Genomic DNA, 23614 nt, shown 5'->3' on the forward strand with positions numbered 1-23614 from the left:
GTTTGCGAATCGATAAGTAATGATGACGGCAAAACCAGAAGGTCTGAAGCAACGCGCCTTTTGAGAAATGCATTAATAGACCGCTGTAACCGCCCAAAACGCACCCTTTGGATTTCTTGGGCAAGCTGTTGCCTCTTTGACTCCTTGATTCGTCCCCGGGAGCCGTGAACGAATCAAGGGGGGGCTATTGTACGGCACCTAACGCTAGGGGTGTGCATGGGTCGGGTTGGGTCGGGTTGAGGGGATTTTTTGACCCAACCCACCATGGTGGGTCAAAAAAAACCCAACCCAACCCAACCCACATGGATCGGGTTGGGTCGGGTTGAACCCATGGGTTTGAAATTTTTTTTTATTATTATTAAATTGAGTAGAAAAAAAAAATTAAAATATTAAAAAAACCTAAAGATTAGTATCAATGTAACTCCTTAAAGGCAAACAATATTAATGACTAAACATCAATAGTAATTTATTAGGATTTGTGTGAACTAATTGACTTTTATATAGGATAGGAAGAACTGGCTATTTAAAAAAATTTATTAATTATATAATATATTTTATATATATATTAAATTAGTATTAGTAGGAGAAACTAAGGAAATGCTGCTCTACAACTGTTTTTTTTTTTAATTATTAAATATAATATATATATATATATTTATATATATATATATATATATATATATATATATATATAAAAGTGTCCTACAATTGATTTAAAAAAAATTATTAAATATAAAAATATATTTTAAATATATATTAAATATGGGTGGGTCGGGTTGGGTTTGGCGGGTTTGTAATTTTATGACCCAAACCCAACCCAACCCGCCATAAAATTTTTTTTTGTAACCCAACCCAACCCACCAAGCCTTAAAAACCGACCCAACCCGGCGGGTCGGGTTAGGTTGGGTCGGGTTTGGCGGGTCGGTGGGTTTTCTGTACACCCCTACCTAACCCCCAAGTCCATTTGGGCCTTGGGCCATGAAATAATGATATGGGTCGGGGGTCCAACCTCTGCACCATTAAAAACCCCATCCCAAGCCCACAATAACTAAGAGTCTAAACTGGGTGTTGTCCATATGCTAGAAAAGCGGACTGCGGATGCCCCGCTCGCATACTGCTCAGGAAATCATTCCTAGGCGATATACACATGCTCGGTCATATTGCCATTTGAGTGCTCAGTAGAACCCTAGGAAACTCCGCTACCGAGCACATTTGCTGCTATGGGAACCATTTCCAAAGCCACTTGTACCTAAACATCCACTTAAATTGATCAACATCGGACCTCTCTTTGTACTAGTTAGAAAGATAATGATGATCACCCGATTAACAATGGGCTATAAATAGGAGAAACAAATGAGGGATGAGGGATGGAATTTTGGGAGGAGAAAGGAGAGAGAAAGAGAGGGTTTGAGAGGAAGAAAATGTAGAGAGAGAGAAAAGTGATCTCATTTGGTTCCTAAGCCTAAAACAACCCAAGGTAGGAGACCGAGATCCACCATACAAATAAATTGTGAGCCCAAAATGGCGATTTGGCCCAGCAAGCCTGTCTTTGGAGCATACAAACATATTGAGCACCGAAACCGACTTGTAAGGAAGGGACACCGAACCGACCGATTGCATTCGGTTTCGGTTCCATTCGATCGGGTTTTTGTGTTTGGGATGTGAGAAACAAAGGCAATAAAAAAAAGTAAATAAAAAAAAAGAAAAGAAGAAGATTTTTTTTTTGCATCAAACAGAGATATTACTGAAAGACCAAAGCAGTACAAAAACTAACAAGAAAAGCAAGACCAACACAGACCCTGCTTTCAACACAAAATATAGAGCAACATAGCAAAAAAACATAAAATAAAAACTAAGATTAAGCCACCATCTACAACAAAAGGTAGCAACTACAGAGTTTCTTTAAAACAAACATCACGAGATGACACAAAACCCGTGGAATCCAAGTACAAGCATGGGTGATTTGGGATGAGAGAAACAAAATTAAGAAGACATACCCATAGCAAGAAATGAAGAGAGAGAATCGGTGCTGGAAGAAACGAGAAAAATAAGATGCAAGGTATTTGTTTGTGAGATGTAGAGAAAATTGGGGGAGGGGATAGGTGAAGGCTCGAACTTTTGAACAAGTGGCCAAAACACATGTCATTCCACTAAGCTACTCACTCTATCATGTTTTAAACTTACATAAATATCTGTTCAGTTGATTTCGAGGTGAAAAATTAGCACCGCCACCAAACTGAAAATTGAAAAACTCTAAAATTGCAAATCGAAACTAAATCGAAGTAATGGAAAACTACTCGAAACTTGAAAATTTTGGTCGGTCCATTCGGTTGGTCAATTATTCTTACACCCCTAGATGTTAGAATATTCATATTAACTCATGTAAAAATTTATGTTTTTTTTAAAAATAAAAATCTACTATTTTATATTTTACACACTTTTCAAAACACCCAATATTAAATTACCTATATAATATTACATTTCATTAAAATATCAATTTATTTTGATTTTTAAAATTGTCACAATGTCACTGTACCCCCGTGCTTACACAATTTTACCTGACCTAAAATACGGGTAATTTTTGGTCAAAAATGAAAAATATGTAAATTTGACACTTTTTTACCTCTGTTTATTAAGCTGTCTAACTGTAAACTGTTCCTGATAAAAATATGTAATTTTTTTTTTTTTTTTTTGGGTGAAATAGCGGTCACCAGTGGTCGCCAGTTATCACTTACCCGTTACAACTCACTCACTCGTCACCGAACGTTTCTGTCTCTCTTTCTGTGTGTGTGTGTGTGTGTGTGTGTGTGGTTCAGCGCATTTGATACAAGATATAGGAAAATGGGGTCATGGCGGTGGTCCTCCACCTCTGCCTTTTACCCCAGCTACTGCCGTTGTCATGCTCCTCTCTCCCTTTATAATTTTTCATTTTCAACACCTTCTTCTTCTACTTCTTTCAAGATTTCTACTGGAATTAAGGCTAGGCTTCAGCTTCAACACTACAACAAAAAAACCACCACAAACAACAACGTCAAGAACAGGAAAAACTTCACTGGTTTCAAAGATATAATCGTCAGATGCACCAGCGACACATCCAACACTGACTTGGAAGAAAAACAACAAGAACAAGAAGCTGTTGGTTTTGATTCCGTGAGTACAGGACAGGACAATAATAAAGCCGTTGCTGTCTTAGACGAAAATTCTAAAGAAGAAGAAGGAATATTAGAATTAGTATGGGAATGGGCAGTGCTAGTTTCGCCATTCTTCTTCTGGGGTACAGCTATGGTGGCCATGAAAGAAGTGATTCCAAAGTATGGCCCTTTCTTCGTTTCCGCCTTTCGTACCATCCCAGCTGGCTTTCTCTTGATCGCATTCGCGGCTTCGCGTGCTCGCCCCTTTCCTTCTGGACTCACCGCTTGGCTTTCCATCACTCTCTTCGCTCTTGTTGATGCCGCTTGTTTCCAGGTGATCACCTTTACTTAATTTGTTAATAAAATTTGCTTGCTCTTAGTAATGACATATGGTAGTGATGGTGGACACAGGGCTTTCTTGCTGAAGGGTTACAGAAGACATCGGCTGGTTTGGGTAGCGTATGTTTTTCCACAATTCACACTTAATTGTTGTTTCGTTGAATTTTTACTACATTTCTATTCATTTTGAGGTTGTCACTTTTATTACTCACACATACACACACCAAAGGTTGTAACTGTTAATATATCCAAGTTTGGTATTTGTCCTGGAAATTATGGGTTAATAATCTAATCTTAGTTGCCAAGAGCCTTGTAGCTCAATTGACATTTCCTATGTATCCTTCCCTCCTCCATTGTAACTTTCGAAAAAAAAATCAACTTTTGGTTTTTCTTTATTGTTAATCTTGTGTTTTCATATCTAATTGTTTCACAACACGTCTTGGTAAGCATTTATATAGATATGGATTCAAACACTTCTTCCAGGGGACCGATTAACTGGATAATTTTTTTTGGAAGAAAGCAAATCCGCAGGTGGTATAAACTAAAAGTTAAGAATATTTGAGGGACATAAATTTCCTTACATTTACCAGTTTTGGTGAAAAATGAATATATAGGTTTTTTGTTTGCTTTGACCAACTACATTTTCCAAAATGCAGGTGATAATTGACTCTCAACCTTTAACAGTGGCAATACTTGCGTCTTTGTTATTTGGTGAGTCCATTGGGTTTGTTGGAGGCGCAGGGCTTGTACTTGGTGTCATAGGACTTTTACTCCTTGAGGTAAACATTGATGTTCCTTCTTGTAAATGCAAAATGCTTTTGAGTTTAGGTTTCTTTTTTCAATTTGTCTATTTTGGCTTCAAATATCTCCTTTAATTGCAGACTACTCATAGGAGGAGTAGTGTTAAGCATTAGGAAACTCTAATTTAGGTAACTTCGGTGTGTTGTTGTTTGTGCTACATTGATCTTTTTGTACTCGGGGAGATACTTTTGTATTTTTTTCTTTTCTTTTTTGGGAATGATGTTTTCCGTTTGTTGTTGGTATTTGTGAATTTGATTGATACTCTGTATGGTTTGCAACTCAAATTCATCTATTAACCGAATATCTCGTGACTATGAATTGCGGTTTATACCTGCTTTATTCTTAGTGCATATTTATTGGTTTGTTCATGATTTCAGGATAAGACATAATTTTTTTTTAGGTTATAAAAGTCTCTAGTTGTTGGTAGTGATTCCTTGTTTTGGTCTGTAATTTATCAAGACTTACTGTACTATATGAGTATGTAATGGGGGTTTTGTCATGGAATTTCCAAAGGCAGAGATTGTTAAGATTTATATCGGTAATATTGTTGACAATGTAATATGAACAAAAGAGTTGTAATACTTGGTCATTTGTTGAGGAACAAGTAAAGGTTGTAACTGCTTGAAAAAGTACAATCTGCAAGAGCTCACTTGAGTAAACTCCTTTCTTGCTTGAGCAAAATTGTAATGCTCGCTTGAGCGAAACAACAACTCAACCCAAAAGTTTGTCTATCCCTCGCTCAAGAGAGAAAGTCCGACATTATTTTCCAAGTTCAGTTTGAAAAATAATCACAAAGATTTTGAAGTTGCTGTGGTAATGTCAACAAGTTGTCTGCTGGGTCAGTAGAATTTAATCACAAAGATTTTATGAATTATTCTGTAAACTCCTTTGTTTATAGTGAATTTCCTTGTGGGGTACATTATCATTGGAGTGGTTTTTCCATTGAAGAATCACTTCTTTGGTTTTCCACTTTTACCAAATTGCAGTATACTTTGCTTTATTGCTTTTCTATTACTATGATTGAATTTGGTAATTGAGATTGGATTGTTACTTGTGCTTGAACTTAAATATAGATTTACTGAATTTTATTAGTTAAGTCACACTGTGGTCAAAATAGAAATTTCAAACACTTACATGATGTGTTTGAACTACTTTTGGAAGTTCAATATACTTTTTCAAGGGTCTAACCAGGGGTAATGTTGGGCAGTGTCTAAAGTACCTAGTTCTTTATCAGTATTTCTCTGTTCCTACTGGCTTGCTCAAGGATGATTGATTAGTTGCACCAAAGAAGGGGAGCCTACAATTGGGATTTATGATTTTGTGTTTAAGCTAGAGGAGATGACCTTTCAAATTAAAGGTATTTAACAGTGGGAATAACCATGCTTATGAATGATGTTCAGTTTACTACTTGTTAAACAAACTGTTTTAAAGTTTGGAAATGGAAGTCTGATGCAGGGAAATATAATGGGCTGTAATATGAATTAGAACTAGATGGAATAAGAGTTCATCCATAACTAACTCACATTTATCACATGCTAGAATACAATTGTAATGTATTAATGACATGCTATATTTAATATAGCACATGGCTTCTAATTCTAACAACTTTCTAAAATCTAGCAAGTGCATGTGCCATGTCACTCCGTGCCACATCACCACACCATGTCAACATCTTCCATATATTACATTTCACTCCTACATCAGTGTCTGTTGGAAGTGATTTATCAGTCTACTATGAAATTTGTGAGCTTAAGTGACATAGGTATTGTAGGGTAAGTTTATAGAGAACAGATGTATAGTGTTTGGTGGGCAAACTGAACCAAACATTGAGTACAACAATCAATGGTGGGGGAAGGAAAGGCTCAGCGAGTGTCAGACTTCCTATGGCAGGGGTTGGGTGAGGTTGTTGTGTGTAAGCTAATGAGCTGGATAGGGGGAAACAAAGCATGAAAGCTAATCAAGATCTTTTGGATTGATGTGAAACCTCACTTATCACAACATAGTGTCCATTTGGGACAAGCTAAAAATTTCAGCTTATTTTTGCTACTATTTATGGGTCCCACTGTATTTTTTGATGCTATTTATGGGTCTTACTGTACTATTCAGCTAACTTTTATCTTTATATACAATATTTTTAACAAAAGTTTTTAGTTTTAGCTAAATAAGCTGTTTCCAAACAGACACATAATGTATCCTTGTTTAAAATGCCAATGAAATAGCCAAGCAATGGAAACAATATCTAGATGTTGAGGCTTGATGTGAAGCCTCACACATGACCAAATAAATTTTAATGGCCCTCCGTCTCTTATCTTCCTGAAAAGAGTGTTATAATGTGTCATAGACTGTTGGGGAATGATTGTATGGTAATAATTTGTGTCTTGGTGGTGAGCAAACGCTGGGTTATTGTTGGTATGAATAATTATTTGCTAACTAGATAGTGGGGTTGCTTTTCTCTTTGATATTCTCTCAAGGAGGTGAAGAGAGAATCAGATGTGGCTTTCGTGAGGGTGTACCAAGCAGCCATTATTTTGATGTCTGCTGTGCAGCAGATCCACTCTTTCTTTTGTTCTGTAAATTAGATTGGGTCAAATTCCCTTCCCTTATTCCCTTGTCCAAGCGAAATGCTCAATGAAAGCACCCATCACTTCTCTTCACTTTTCACTTATAGTACATGCAATGTATTGTACAAAATTTTGTCACACTTTTCTCTTAAAATAGTATAGAAGAGTTTCATAACTTTTATTTTCTAGAAATCTATTGACTTGCAATTTATTGCTTTAAAATGATGCTAAGCTTTGTTGTGCAGGTATCTGCAATTTCTTTTGATAGCAGTAACTTTACGTTGTGGGGAAGTGGGGAGTGGTGGATGCTTCTTGCAGCTCAGAGCATGGCAATTGGCACAGTCATGGTCCGCTGGGTTTCCAAGTACTCTGATCCTATCATGGCAACTGGCTGGGTAGGTTCTACCATCTCACTTAGTAATTCACTCATATCTTAATCTCTGATAGTTAATCCCAGCATTTTTTATAGCACCTTTGAAACTTTGATGGATCCTATTTGAGCATTCTTACCTTTAATAGTAAACAAGTTTAAAATTTTAACTCTGAACTTAGTTTGTCTTTCAGTAAATACAAGCTGGTGTTAAAGATTATAAATTGACTTATTCTACTCCTGACTCAAGATGTTTTGGAGAACTTATGTTTTTCCTTTCTTTTTTCTCCCTATAAGTTTTTATATCATTGAGAGTTTTGATTTATACATGGTTAGCATCCTTTTTTATTTATTTATTTATTTTTAATTTAGATTTTGATGGGCTTTGTTTCTTACCTCTTTAATTTCTATATTGCATGTGACTCATGATTCTAATCATCAATTATAATCATAAATCTCATAATAAATTTGTGTTTGGGAAGTTGTAGCCTGTAGGATGTTCCAAGTTTTGGTTTAAATTCTCTGGAGAAAAAAAATAGAGCTTTGAGAGAGTAACACAAATTATTTTGTTGCAGCACATGGTTATTGGTGGCCTCCCTCTTGTGACATTCTCCATTCTTAATCATGATCCTGCTGTCACTGGGAGTCTGAAGGAGTTCACTGCTAATGATGTTTTGGCACTCCTGTATACTTCCATTTTTGGAAGTGCTGTAAGCTATGGTGTATTTTTCTACAATGCAACAAAAGGTCATCTCTAAATTTCTGTTTTAGTTTAATCTTCTCAACCTAATTTCATATTGAAACTTAGAATTCTACTTTTCATTACTATCTTTCCTTAATTTTGAGAACAAAGTTATTTTCTTCCCTTACGGTTTACATGTCCCCCACAACCCCCAACACCCCCCCCCCCCAAAAAAAAGTTATTTATTTATTTTTTCTCTTATGGTTTGTTTTTGACTGTTCCAAGTTGAATAGAAATTTGAAGTAGTTTGTTTGTATAAATTTTTTTATTTATTGGTGTAGCCAAACTATTTATCTAGTGGAGTACAGAAGATAATAGCTATTGAATACTTGATTGTAACATTACTCTTTTATATACAAACAATTTATTTTACAACTTTAATGATTTGGCAAATAAATCTACCTATTTATAATAGGTTCATGGCAGAATGAGTGTTAAGGTTTGTACAATGTTTCACATTTAAGAATCAGACAATCAGAGGTTAAGATTTACACTGGTACTTTACATCTGTGAAGGTTAAAACTGTCATTGTTTATGATAAGAGTATGTAGAATGAGATGCATTGTATTATCACTCAAATGCATAAAATTATCTTATTTCCTAAGAGTATTTTGTAAATATAAATTACTTCCCTATCTTTTGCTTTTTGAATAACATCAAGCCTACCTAGTTTCAATGCTTATGGCTATGAGCATAAACTGCTTAGCCCATTAGGGGTGAATACCCCTAAATACTCGACAACTGGTTCTAGTGGGTAGGGTCAATTGTCATAGGTTTTATTAGTGAGGCAAGTCCAAAGGCTCTTCTTTAGAAAGGACCCCTACGTTATCCAAAAAAGGGCTTCAATGGTAATCAACCAAAACTTGTATCAATAACATCCCTTTTTTTGGAAATTTTACATGGTAACGAAGTTTATTTTGAGTTGTACATAACTTCCCGCACTTCTGATGAGTGTACTTTGTCCACCTTTGTCTCAAGCTTTTTTTACATATCATAGTGGGATAAAAGTTATCTGTGCAAAATATTAATAAAAACTGCAAGCAATTTTATCATTTGCCCCCTTTTTTGTTTTTATCTATTTAATAATTATCAGCTGATGTTTAGTCTCTTGTGTTCACATTACACTTATCTAAATTTGATTTTGAGCTCCTAGTTGGGAATTGATATGAACTTGCTAATGTATTTCAGGTAGCCTGACAAAGCTGAGCTCCCTTACCTTTCTAACCCCAATGTTTGCTTCAATTTTTGGGTAAGGTCATCCAACAGTATGGAAGATGAACCTGTAATGCTATCAAATTTTTATCTAATGCAAAGTGAACCACACCAGCAATTGATTACCAGTGATTTTTTTTTTCATTTTCTTATTGGTATTTTGTAATTAGCTTTCTAAAAAAAATTTGTGCTCTATTTGTTTGTAATTCCAGGTTTATATATCTTGGTGAGACCTTCTCACCCTTGCAACTAGTTGGGGCTGTTGTTACTTTGGTTGCAATATACATGGTTAACTATAGGAATGTTGTGGAATGAAGCATGCCTATGATCAATATGGGTCAATTTAAGATTTGAATGAAAGGAATGCAATGCTCATCTGAATGCTGTGGAATGAAGCATATGATCAATATGGGCTGATTTGACATTTGAACGAAAGGAAAGAAATGCTCGTTTGAAGGCTACCTCTTGATCCTCATGACTTGGTTTGGAGATGTTTGTAGTATGTATGAATATAAACTTGGATACATATTAAAATGAATCGATATACCATTCAAGTAGTAATGCAAACCTGTAAATATGGTTCCCAATTCTTGTCAATTTCTAAGCTTCAGTGAGGATTTAAAAGGTTGGAGCTATTATCTCAGAGCTATGGTATCATGGTAGATTGCTTGTGGAAAGCCCATGTCAGCCCCAAACCCTAATTAGGGATTAGTTATTTCCAGTTTTGTTTTTCCGGAGAAGGATCAGGGTATAATATGCGCTCAATTTGTGACAGAAACCAGTATTGAAAATCATTGTGTTGAAAATGGCTCAAGTCTTTTGTATTGATTTGGTGTATGATGTCAATTGGAAGTAAAATACATTTTGAGGTTGTTCAACAGTGTTGAAATTTTAATGTGAATTTACTATTTTTCAATTTTGGAGGCATGCCATGATTGATTGCACACAATGTGGCTCAAAACCATTTGACTCTCGCAGCTTTATAGCATTCCTTTTTTAGTGAAAAGAAATTTTACATATTTATAGTAGCTGGTCAGGGACAATTAAAGAAATTTTATATTTTAGTGTGCGTTTAGAACGCACAGAAAACATGCTAAAACAATGATAGGTTTAGTGTACTGTTCACGGGATGTGCAAGTATTTTTTTTTTTTTTTTTCAAAAAAAAACTTCAAAACTAGATTTCACGGCATTATTTATATATTTAAAAATTATTTTACTTTACAATGTTTTCAATTTTCAATAATAAACAACATCCAAACAGACCCTTAGATAACAAAACGAGTTGTTAGATGTCAGCTATAACTGCAAAACCAAGTTATGATTTGATTGAGCATGAAATTTTCACTAAAACAATATGAAGAGAGGCTGTGTTTGAATCGACTGAAAATCATTTTCGGAAATGATTTTCCGTAAAACTCACGCGTTTGGCAGTGACGGAAAATCATTTCCATTTGACCAAAATTTACACTTGTTGACCCGGAAATCATTTTACATACTTGTTTTACCTTCAAACGATTTCCGTAGCACGCACAAAAGAGAGAAACACATTCAGCCAAAACGCAACAAAACACAAGAGGCGAACAAACGCAGTGAGAGAGAGAGAGAGAACGATCCAAACCCAGAAAGAGAACGAACCCAGAGCCCAGAGCCGTTTGACTTCGCCTTCGCGCCGATTGCCGTTCGAATCGCACCCTTCGTCGTCCCCGATCGCCATTCGAATCGCACCCTTTGTCGTCCCCGATCGCCATTCGAATCGCACCCTTCGTCGTCCCCGATTGCGAACCCAGATTCATCATCCCCGATCGCCGCAGTCACAGCACCGATTCGTCGTCCCCGATCGCGATGGTCGCACCCCAAAACTGATCGTCCTCGACCCCAAAACCGATCACCCTCCCTCTCTTCCTTCTTCTCTCAATTTGACCGAAATATGATTTTTTTTTTTTCTGGGTTTTATTTGTGTTTTGGTGTTCTGTGTGATTTTGATTTTTGGTGGTGGTGTGGTGGTGGTGTTTTGGTGGTTGTAGCTTTTGATTGCTGGAGTTTGCTGCCGTGAGTTGAATTACAGTGTGAAAAATTTGTAGGAAAATAGCATTTTCAACCTGTAAGGACACGATTCGCGACGGACCGTAACAGTATCGAGTTCGCGCCACGTAAAAAGGCCCAAACAATATCATTTGTAGAGCGTGGGTTTAAAAGGTTAGGCCTTGATCGCCAGGCGGTGGGTTTTTCGTGGTATTCGTGCGTGTCTAGGTTATCTTCACCTATGGAGTCTTTCTCCTGGAGATGGGCTGTGAGACTCTGGTTTTTGGCCATTTTTCCCAGCCCCCTCGGTTGGTGCACCTTCCTTTTTATTATATAGTCCGTCTTGGCTGATCCTGACCCTCCACTTGTAGGTCAGGCAGGAGCTTATTTCTGTATCCATCCCATCAACCGTCCCGTCTAACTTTATATTAGTTGCATGGATCGAAGTTTACACCGTCCAAACGTCTTTTCTCATTAATCAGTTCTGGGTATTGGTAGGTGCATTTACTGAAGAGTCCCGCATTTTCCTTGGTCCAATTTCACACCCTGCTTCCCTATGGGCCCCATTCCGTTCACATCCCCTTGAGGGGGCTGTTTGGAGATTGCCTCCACCATGATGTTGGTCTTCCCATCGAAGCTCTGGAATGCCGAGGACAGGGTAAGTTCTCAGCCGTTCCCCCTGCTACCCCAACCATTGATCATTCGTCCTCGGCAAGATACCTCCTCGGCACGGGCCTTGGGCCCAGATAGAGTTTGGGCCGGATTGCAGACCTCTCGGACCCACACAACCATACAACCAAAAACACCAAAAAATATTTTTCACAACATTTTCTGAAATGCAACCAAACACTTCAAAATATTTTCCTTTCCAGAAAATCACTTACATGAAACAAACACAGCCAGAGATAAATCTGTTATGGATGGAAGAATGACTTTAAAAAGTTACAAATGAAGAAAAAAGAAGAAGAAAAAAAAAAGGAAATTACAACTTTGGTTCAGCTAGTGTGCAGGAATTTGGTTGCAAGTTTGCAACCCCAAACAGAAACTGGAGAATCCTCTTCTCAAATCAAAGGTACAACCAAATTGAAAAGTCATTCATTATTTATATTTATGTGGATGCAGCAGCTGCAACAACAGGAGTTGAGTGCAGGCCTCTACTGGTGCCAAGCCGGCCACGCCCAATCCCACCACTCCGCTGTTGATCACAATCACTCTTCTTCCCGCTCAATCTCTTTCTGGTTTCATTCATATTGCGGCCTGGTTCAGATAACCCACTTCCCTCAAAACCCAGTGGACTCTTTTGATCTTCCTCTCTGGTATTTAATCCTGAAGTCCAGCAATCAGTGGAATCAGCTGAATTGGGTTCCCAGGATGAAGAAGATAAACCCCAATGCTGTTGTTGACCACCAGCAACAAAACTGTTGCTGCCTGAGGATTCTTGGTCTTCCATATCTGCCGCACCAACTAACGCACCACCTCTCCTCACTGTTACATACTTGTGAAAGCTTGGCTCCGTTACATCATCTGTGACAGCTACCTCAGATTCTACAACAAAAGGATCTTTGGTACCTTCTACTCTCTTCCCAACAAGAGTGGCACCCAAAGCAAAATTGTAGGCTTCCCTGTTAGATTGATATGTTGGACTTTTCCTGTCCTCAGAGAAAGCACAGGATAAATTAGAACTTGTAGTGGAGTTAAGGTCAGCAACTGCTTCCAAGATGGAGCAGGCTTTGGTGACACAAGCTGGGAGAGAAACTGAAGGTGTGTTGCTTTTCTGGTGGAAATTTTGGATGTCTTCAAGCAACAGTGCAGCGTAGGATGATGTAGGATTCAACAAAGTTTCAGAATTCAAGTCTAGGTCTCGGGATCTCCTGCCGGACCTGCTTCTTGTTATTGCCTGGGGTTTCAGGTTTTCAGCACCTGAGGCCACCACAGTTTTAATGGTGACATGACCGGTGGCTGATGGTTGTTGATCTCTAGCCTCTTCCACCAGCTGTTCCTTCTGTATGCAATTTACAGTCACAACCTGGTTGTCCAGTGCACCTCTGTTGCTCGTTTTGTTATTAGTCCCATGAACAGCTCTGTTGTTGCTACTGTTTATTATCTCAGCATTTGGTTTCTGCATTGGAGAATGAAGGTGTTTTTATTGATACATTTGACACCTCAGAGCAGGAGATCAATATTGTTTAGCTAACAAATGCGAAATCAGGAGATCGATACTGATCTGGTTCATATTGATAAATTATCAGTTATCCCAAAGCTTATGGTTAATCGTTTAACCATAAGTTTCCTCCCCCCCCCCCCCCCCCCCCCATTTAGGCAATAGTTCTATGCTGAATTGGTTCATACTGAAAAATTGCCTATTATTCCAAAAGTTTAAGTTATTAGGAAATATTGAATTTAATCATTTATCCATAATTCTAACATATTCATCACAGGACTGAATTGATTCACACTGAAAAAAGTTTTTAGGCCATAAATTGACGAAACAGGCATGAATGATAGAGTAGGAAAGATAAGTAATTACCTGATTCAGAACAATCCCTTCTTCAGTCTCTCTTTTGTTTCTATTTTGCACCTTGCTGTTGTTGTTGGGTGGCTGTGGATATGCGAGGGAGTTGGTATCAATCTCACTCAATGGGTTTCTTCTGTAAGGAGAGTGTTCTGCTTTCCTGGAGGAGCTTCGGCTAAGAGATGGCTGCTGATTGTCATTGGAAATCTTACCATTTGCTCTTGCTGGGGACTGAGACCGAGGAGATGCAGCTCCCCTTGAAGCTGCCATCGCAGCATCGCTTCCAGCATTCCTCCTGACTGAAATCCTCTTGACAGAAGTTCCTGTTGCAGATTCACCAGCAGGAGCAGCATTGTTGCTCTTATCCATCACCAAGGATGAAACAGTAGCAGGGACTGAAACCATCTTTCCAGGCCTATTAGTACCATTACCATAAGTGTGAGTTGCACCAACAGTGGTAGTACTAGCAGGAGTGGATGTCTCAGATGATCGTCTACCCGGGGATCGACTCACTCGCCTCTCTCTGCTGCTGGATCTCTGTTGCTGGTCTTTTTCCCTTTCTCTGCTGGGTGTTCTTCTCCTCCCTTGAGAAGAAGAAGATGGCCGTGATGATTGGCGGTGGCGTTGACGGTGGTGGTTTCTTCTTTCGTCCTCTAAACACAAGTCGTCAATGACATTGGCTTTCTTTTGGACATCATCAACAGCAGCAACAACCTCGTTCTCACATCGGTCAAAGTCGTAACTCCTCTTCGAACCCGAGTACTTTCTACCACGGTCAGCAGAAGCAGAAGCTGATGAGGAAGCAGCCTTGCCGGAAGAGCTTCGGCTAAGCCTACCACACTGAATGAGAATGGCATCCACCTCTTCTTTTGTGCAGCTCGATGTCCTCACACCCACACCAATTGATGCTGCTGCTCTGGTTGCAACCTTGTTAGCCATTGATTCAGGTACCACTTCATTAGAAGTAGTAGTAGAAGCAACGCAATCTTGTTGAGGAGGAGGTGGGCTTCGAGTATTTCGATCTCTATCATCATGACTCTTCCGGTGCTTGATGACAAAAATCTCTCTCTTCACTACTCCGCTTTCATCTTCTTCCACTTGTTGATCTTCTTGCACAATCTTCTTCTCCTTCTTTAGCTTCATTTTCAGCTCGGAATTTTCAACTTTAGCTTTGTGGGTATTGTCATTATTACAACGTGTGTCATTACTCAAATGGGTAACGTCTGGATCTGTCTTTGGTGTTGAAGCAACACCAACAACAGCAGAAGGACAAGAAGAAGATGAAGAAGAAGAAGACTCTTTCTTCTTACTGAAACAAGTACCCATGATGTTTTGTGGTGTGGCCCCAACCTAGCCTAAGGAGACACAACTGATGTGTTTGTTTGTAGAAGAAATGTTAGGAACAATGGCACGGAGATTTGAATTATTGTGGTGGCAATGGTCTATTAAGGGATAAGAGAAGAGAGGTGGGTACTTGGTACAGTTTCCGAGAACAATTTCAAAATGTTTGGGATTTGATTTAATTAAAGGGAGAGAGAAAGAGAGAGAGAGAGAGAGAGAGAGAGAGAGAGAGAGAGAGAGATTCAAATTTTGATAAATGAGCGGGCTGGTAATGTGTGAAAGAAAAGAGCCGTTAGAGAGAGAGAAGAGAGCCGTTGGATCATTCAGATGCAGCAAGTATCACGTTTTTTGTCCCTACTGTTGTACTGATGGCCACCCCCACTAACTCTACCTTTATCAATTTTTTAAGTCAATTGAATTATTTATTTATAATTATATTACGATTCTCGAATCTTTGGTCTTTCTTAATTAGCTTTTCTTTACTACTTACTACAATCCTTAAAAAAAAAAAAAAAAATCTTTTTTCCATTTTTCCGTTTGGTAATGCTATCATTATTTTACAATTCAAATTGCTACAAGTCTATAGCGGCTAACTAAGGTTGAATCCCTTCAAAAAAAAGAAAAAAAAAACCCTAATTTGAATCCTCAGATTGGTATTTTGTTTTCTAAAAGAAAGCAGTGAAAAAAAATGCTAAAATCTGATAAGATGAAACCCAATGCATTCAGTTCCCCCAAGCAACAGTACCCTCAGAAGGGCCAGATTGAACACTGATGGCTCCGTGGTGGAGAGGTTTGGCTGAGTCAGTCAAGTGGATTGACTAGCTGGGTTCTATTTTTTTTTTGCTGAATTAGCTGGGTTCTATTTAATTTAACATCTCTTTTTTTATTTATGTTTTCCTTTAAACAAATGGCTAGATTCATAGCACCCTTTCGGTAAAATAAACAAAAAACTTTCTGGCTGTTTTATCTTCCAGGCAAAAACCATGGGAAGTGGGAACACTTCCTCTACAACGGGAATTTATTTAATACTTTTGGAGCATTGCTCCCTCCTCTAATATGAGGAGTGAGTCACACACATGGGAGTACACAATAACTTCTTCTTTACTACCACAGTTTGTTATGTAATTGTTCACATGAACATATGTGAGCCTGTTAAAAATTGTGCATGTTTTGCCAAATAGCATAATTTTAAGAATAATTTAAGAAAAAAGCACTGAGTCAAAGTTATTTAGTTATGTTGCATTTATTTATTTATTTTTGGAACTTGAATTTGTCAGACTCAAGTTCTAAGCATTATGGCAATCTGATCAAACATGATGCTTTGAACTCGAGTTTTATTTGGAACTCAAGTTTGACAAACTCGAAATCCAAAAAAGTGTTACATAACTAAATAGGGTTGGTTAGGTGCTATTTAGCAAATTTTTCCTAAAAATTGTGATCATTGGGCATAGATAGTTAGAGCATTCACATCCAAGGTTTTCAAACCCGGACCGTTCATTGAACCGTAAAAGGAAGAGATTCAAGGTTTTTGAGGTCAAACTGGGGTTGAATCGGGGTCGAACCGTGATGACGTCATAATTAATTTAATAATTAATTAAAGCCTAAATATAGATATTAAATTTATAAAATTAGCAAAATTGACAATATATCTATATATGTGAGGGAAATTTAATGATTTTCAAGCATATATTTAATAATTAAATAAGAAAGTTAATAAAATAAAATAATAACCATGAAAACATTAAAATTTATGATTAATTTTTGAAATAAAGTTGAATATCTTTGAAAGATTTTAATTATAATTTTTTTTATTCCTTGTAAGAGATGGATAATTTAATTAAGTAGAATAAAATTGTGTTAAGTTGTTTTTTTTTTAATAAAAAAAAAATTGCTAAGGGGTTGGACCACACGGTTCTCATTGGTTCGTGCGGTCCAACCCCGGTTTTAGCAGTTCACGAAATTAACAAAAAATCTTGTTCTTTAGGCTTAAAAAACCGATTTTCATCCCGGTTCCCGATTTTCCCGGTCTGGTCCGGTTCTGAAAACCATGTTCACATCAGGAAATTCTATCATATCCTATTTTACCATCTCAAAAAGCCATTTTATCAATTATACAAAACCATTTTACAATACTCTAGCATCCCAAATTTTATTTTACAATACAACACATTAAAATAATATTTCTACACAATAAAATAATATATCCAAAACCCAAATAAAAACAAAAACCTACTATTTACATATAAAATATGGCGAGACAGAGATGGGATGAGAGAGAAGAGAGAGGCTTGGTGTGAAAGAGTTTCAGTGATGGAGAGAGAGAGAGAGATGAGAAACGGTGGAGAGAGAACACCTACTATTTACATATAAAATATTAATATATCTTTACAATTTAGCTACAGTGTGATTCTACATTTAGAATCGCACTATAGCACAATTGCAAATTTTTTTGCAATAGTTAGATTTTACAAGTTCTGATGGAATGGGGATTTTAGGCCTTAATGCTAAAATATGCTTACATTTGGCATTTGGGCTGTGGATGCTCTTAAGGGAATCAGCTTTTCCTTTACCCAATTTAAAAAAATAAGAAGTTGAAATAGGTCAAATCGGTTTTAATAGAACTGATTTTGAGTTTTAAAAAAATGTGATATCATTATGATGGAAGATAGATTTCAAATTTTAAAAAGATAATAATAAAAAATGTTGAAATGGTCTTACTAAGACTGATTGATGTCTTGGTTTAATGATAAAAAACTATTATCAGAAGTGGACGCCATCACGCCATAAATTGAAACTCTATTAAAAGAAAAAAAAAGATTTAATATTTTTTTTAAAGGAAAATGTTAACTCATATTTTAAGAGTAATGGTTATTGAACCATTTTAAGAAAGTATTTATTGAAAAAAAAAAAAAACAGTTAATATTTTGATAGCCTTTTCTATTTCTCATAAAAAAATAGTATCAATTTAAAAAAAAAAAATAGATTATTAATAATTGCCTTAAGAACACCTATTAACAAAATATATATATATATATATATATATATATATATATTTATATATATGGCCGAAACCGGTCTTGCAAGACCTATTTCAAGATTGTTAAAAAAAGTTGAAACTATACTAAATTGCTTTTACTTTCCAAGATCAATTTGTGCTGGGCAGTTTAAAATGACCTCAATTACTTTAAGATTAAAAATGTCAAAAAAGGGGTAAAAGAAGTTAAAGCAACCTTTTATGATTAAGTGTTTTTAGAATCCTAGGACTATTAGGGCACCGCAAAGCGCTACAAATGAAACAAATAAAGTTTAAAACTCCTACAATAAAAAATAAATAAATAAAAAATTTCTCTTAGACATTTTCTCAAAAAAAAAAAAATTTATTATTATTATTATTATTATCATAGAAATTAGCTCTTCCAAGTCAATGGTTGATTATACAAATTCTGGTTATGAATATTTAAGCATACTAAAATCGTCAATGAGAAAGCTAGTAAAAAAATTACTTGATTACTGAAATTGACAATAGGAAAGTTGATTTTAGTATTAAAAAAAATTATTAGACAACTCTACATACAAAGTACTTTTAGAGTCTGATTTAACACACCCTGCATGGAAGGCATCTGTGCTTGCATTCGTGCAAGTTTCATGGGATGTTTTGTTGATCTCTCCATAAATACTGTAATTTCTTTTCAAGCAAATTTATATTTCTCTTCTTCTCTCTCTCTTTCTTTTTTTATTTTTATTTTTATTTTTATTTTTATTTTTTTATTTTTACTTTCAACCTTTTTCGTAAGATATCTTTTCAACAAACACCAAGTTTGCATAATTTGGGGACCTCCATGCAAAAAATTATGAGGTTTAGTTGATATCCATTTCGGAGGCACATATTTTACAACCACTTTTCAATCAAGCACAACTTCCTTGTGGATCTAATTCAAGTATTATATTATATTTTGGTAAATTGAAAATTACAACCTAAAATTTGGGATTGTTTGAATTTTACACCTTGAAAGTTTAGAATTTAGAATTTAACCCTTAAAGTTTGGGAATGTTTGGATATTATATTTGACATTTTAGAATTTGAATTTTACCTCCTAAATTTTAAAGATATTTGGAATTTATTCCATAAAGTTTAGAAGTGTTTAGACTTTACATTTTAAAGTTTCAGAATTTTGAGGTGTAAAATCCAAACATCCCAAATTTTGGGAGTAAAATCCAAATTCTGAAACATTAATGTGTAAAACTCAATTACGCCCAAACTTCAGGGGGTAAAATTCAAACTCTAAAATTTTAGAGTATAAAATCTAACACTTCTAAATTTTATGGTGTAATTGCAATTTACCCTTATATTTTATTCTTTCAAGCATGGCCTAAGCCTATGTGACATATTGGGGAAATTCAAATAATTAATTCATTTAAAAAAGAATGCAGGGGATTTGGAAAATCAAAAATCAAAAATATTAATTTTGAGTCAAACCCATATTACATTCTCAAACCAAAATGAACATTTAATGTCCACTAAGATAGCTGTGTTGATATCATTTTGGTCTCCCCTGAAACTCTAGTATAAGATAAATTTTGATGGAGCTATTTTTGTAAAAGCTAATTGTGCGTGTTAATTTGGGGTAGACATAAGGAATGATGCAGGTTTGGTTATAGTTTTACTGTCTCAATGGATATCTCTACCCTTCACGGTCATTGAGGCTGAGACTTTGGCAGTAAGGAGAGCACTCGAAATGGCTATGGTGATGGGGCTCGATCAAATTATCTCAGAACGAGATTTTGAGGTCCTCATAGAAGTTTTGAAAAGTGGCGTCAACCATTTGGCTCATTTCGGCCATATTGCTAATGATATTCATTACATTGCCTCAAGTTTTGCAACATTACGTTTTTCTCATATACATAAGCATTGTAATAAGGTTGTTCACCCACTTGCAAGATGAATGGTTCTTATTAAGACTGATTGGTGTCTTGATTTAATGATAAAAAACTATTATCAGAAGCGGACGTCATAAATTAAAACTTTCTTAAAGAAAAAAAAAATTTAATATTTTTTTTAAAGGAAAATGTTAACTCATACCTTAAGAGCAATGGTTAGTACTTTCGCAAAGTGGTTCACTAGTGAACCACTTTACAAAGTATTTATTGAAAAAAAAATTAATATTTTGATAATTTTTTTTTTCTTTTTATAAAAATGGTATCAAAACTTTTTAAAAATAAATTATTAATAATTTCCTTAATAACATCTATTAACAAAGAAAAATTTCATATGTAGGGCCGAAACCGGTCTTGCAAGACCTATTTCGAGATTGTTAAAAAAAAGTTGAAACTATACTAAATAGTTTCCACTTTCCAAGATCAATGTGTGCTGAATGGTTTAAAATGACCTCAATTACTTTAAGATTAACAATGTCAAAAAAGGGGTAAAAGAAGTTAAAGCAACTTTTTATGATTAAAGTGTTTTTAGAATCCTAGGAATATTAGTGCACCGCAAAGCACTACAAATGAAACAAATAAAGTTTATGACTCCTACAATAAAAAATAAAAAGATTTTTCTCTTAGACATTTTCGCAAAAAAAAAAAAATTATTATTATTATTATTATTATTATTATTATAGAAATTAGCTCTTCCAAGTCATTTTCAGTGTGTGTGATTTTTAGTTAAAGAAATGGTTGATTATACAAATTCTGGTTATGAATATTTAAGCATACTAAAATCGTCAATGAGAAAGCTAGTAAAAAAATTACTTGATTACTGAAATTGACAATAGGAAAGTTGATTTTAGTATTAAAAAAATAATTAGACAACTCTACATACAAAGTACTTTTAGAGTCTGATTTAACACACCCTGCATGGAAGGCATCTGCGCTTGCATTCGTGCAAGTTTCATGGGATGTTTTGTTGATCTCTCCATATATACTCTAATTTCTTTTCAAACAAACTTATATTTCTCTCCTTCTCTCTTTGTAAATTAAAAAAAAAAAAAAAAAAACTTTCAACCTTTTTTGTAAAATTTCTTTTCAACAAATACCAAAGAGGTGTTTGGTAATGTTGTTCTAGTAACGTTGTTTGTATTTTTTGAAAATACGTGTGGGTGAAAAAGTGTGTGAAAATACATGTAATATTATTTAAACGCTGAAAACTGTTGTTTGAAATACGTTACAAAACAACCCCCAAGTTTGCATAATTTGGGGACCTCCGTGCAAAAAATTATGAGGTTCAGTTGATATCCATTTTGGCGGCAGATTTTTTACAAGCTCGATTCAATCAAGCACAACTTTCTTGTGGATCTAATTCATGTATTATATTATATTTTGGGTAAATTGCAAATTACAACCTAAAATTTGGGGTTGTTTGGATTTTACACCCTAAAATTTCAGAATTTTAGATTTGGGGTTGTTTGGGAGTGTTTAGATTTTACATTTGACATTTTAGAATTTGAATTTTATCCCCTAAATTTTAGGGGTATTTGGATTTTACTCTATAAAGTTTAGGGGTATTTGAATTTTACACTTTAAAGTTTTAGAATTTTGGAATGTAAAATCCAAATACCCCCAAATTTTAGAGGATAAAATCCAAATTCTAAAACATTAGTATGTAAAACTCAATCATGCCCAAACTTTTGGAGATAAAATTCAAATTTTGAAACTTCAGGGTGTAAAATCTAAACACTTCTAAATTTTAGGGGGTGTAATTTGCAATTTACCCTTATATTTTATTCTTTTAAGCATGACCTAAGACTATGTGACATATTGGGGAAATTAAGGAAGTGTGGTTTGGAGGGTATGGGTTAGTTTCTTTCGGACGTTCTGCATGAGCTTAGCCCATGCATGCTACCAAGTGGGGAAGGGACACTGATAGCATCTCAAGTTCATGAAAGAGGTCTTGTACTCAAAATTTTCAACCCAAAAGAGTTTTTATGAAGTGTTTGGATTTTACTCCATAAAGTTTAGGGGTGTTTGGATTTTATACTTTAAAGTTTCATAATTTTAGAATGTAAAATCTAAACACCCCCAAATTTTAGAGGGTAAAATCCAAATTCTGAAATGTTAGTATGTAAAATTCAATCATGCCCAAACTTTAGGGGGTGAAATTCAAATTCTGAAACTTCAGAGTGTAAAATCCAAACACTTCTAAATTTTAGGAGTATAATTTGCAATTTATCCTTATATTTTATTCTTTTAAGCATGACCTAAGCCTATGCGACATATTGGGGAAATTGAGGAAGTGTGGTTTGGAGAGTATAGGTTAGTTTCTTTCGAACATTCTGCATGAGCCCAACTCATGCATGTTACCAAGTGGGCAAGGGACATTGGTAGCATCTCAAGCTTATGGAGGAGGTCTTGTACTCAAAATTTTCAACCTAAAAGAGTTTTTATGCACTGGCTATCTGTGGCCCAAAGTTTCTGCCTTAACCCATTTTTGCCTTTAAAACATAGTTGGCTCTCATTAGCTAACTCTAACTACTAGCCCTCACTTAGGTGAGTATTCCAATAATCTAACCCTTAGAACTAAAACTTTAGAGCAAAAGTCCATCCAGTCGCTAACATTTCACAATTTTGAAGTTTGGGGGTGGAAATATGAGTACCTTCCCTTTCTTCCTCATTACCTCTCAATTTCATTTTTTCGTTGACTGTGGGTTCAAGTTTTGAACCTATTGTTTTTATACATTTTTTTTGCACTTTTGTTATTAAACTTTAGAGCAAAAGTTTGTTCAACTAGGATGCAATTTCACAATTCCGAAGTTTGGGGTTGGAAAAATGGGTATAGGAGAGCTTTCCCTCTCTTCCTCACGACCTCTCTTAATTTCCTCTTTTGGTTAACTGTGGGTTGAAGTTTCGAATGAATGTATATTTTTCTGCATTTGCTTGTATTTCAGCTTATTTTGATTTCTCTTTCCACAAAGCACCATTAGCCTTTGTTTGCTATATGTTGTGAATTTTGGGCTTGACTTTCTACTAACAAACAAATCTAACGAATCCAAAGAGATATTTGGGTTGTACATGCGTTTTTGGTCCTTGTCGCAAAAGTGACTAGATATGGCAAAACGAGTCAGAATTTTCTAACCTGACCTGACCCGATCTGAAAAATACCTGACTCGAACCTGATTTTTTTTATCTGAAGCAAAAACATGTTGACCCATGACCTGACTCGTGTTTTTTGCAGCTCAACCTGACCTAACCTGACTTGCGACCCGACCCGAACCCAAACCTGAACCATTTTATAAAACTTTTTTTTTTGGGTAAAAAAAAAAAATTAAGACAATATTGGTTTAATTGTTTGTTGTAAGCTTTAAGGAAACAATTGAGATATTTACATAATTGTATGCAAATTAATTGAAAGATGAATGATTGAGCATTCTGTAATGAGTAAAGATTTTTAGATATTAAATAGTAAAGTACATGCCAAGATAATCTGGTTATAGTACAGTTAAAAATATAGATTTAAAATTGTAGACATGTGTGAGAAACATTCACAAGTGTGAAAATAGTGAAACCAAAGTATCAAATTAACATAAATTATGAATGCTTAGACCTTATTTTTAACAATTTATGTCCAAAATAAACGACTTTTCACAAAA

At 35.5% G+C, this 23614-nt stretch overlaps 2 protein-coding genes across 3 annotated transcripts; one reads left to right on the forward strand and one right to left on the reverse strand.

Annotated features, from left to right (window-relative positions):
- The first annotated feature begins 2743 nt into the window (after positions 1-2743).
- Positions 2744-10034, forward strand: LOC115975904 (WAT1-related protein At3g02690, chloroplastic-like). 2 transcript variants are annotated; one of them, XM_031096945.1, is made up of 7 exons: positions 2744-3465; positions 3543-3590; positions 4127-4249; positions 7078-7227; positions 7778-7949; positions 9133-9193; positions 9369-10031. In XM_031096945.1, exons 1-7 carry the CDS (start codon positions 2842-2844, stop codon positions 9469-9471), a joined length of 1281 nt encoding a protein of 426 aa, XP_030952805.1. In that variant the 5' UTR covers positions 2744-2841; the 3' UTR covers positions 9472-10031. The 2 variants fall into 2 exon arrangements, with proteins under 2 accessions (XP_030952805.1, XP_030952806.1); XM_031096946.1 differs by lacking the exon at positions 9133-9193 and having other exon boundaries at positions 9369-10034.
- A 2030-nt stretch (positions 10035-12064) lies between these two features.
- On the reverse strand, positions 12065-15224 carry LOC115975905 (uncharacterized protein At1g65710-like). Its single transcript, XM_031096947.1, has 2 exons — positions 13707-15224; positions 12065-13298 (listed from the first exon to the last, which is right to left on the reverse strand). Exons 1-2 carry the CDS (start codon positions 15015-15017, stop codon positions 12288-12290), a joined length of 2322 nt encoding a protein of 773 aa, XP_030952807.1. The 5' UTR covers positions 15018-15224; the 3' UTR covers positions 12065-12287.
- Positions 15225-23614: the final 8390 nt, after the last annotated feature.

The sequence above is a fragment of the Quercus lobata genome, chromosome 2, assembly GCF_001633185.2.
Source record: "Quercus lobata isolate SW786 chromosome 2, ValleyOak3.0 Primary Assembly, whole genome shotgun sequence".
NCBI lineage: Eukaryota > Viridiplantae > Streptophyta > Magnoliopsida > Fagales > Fagaceae > Quercus > Quercus lobata.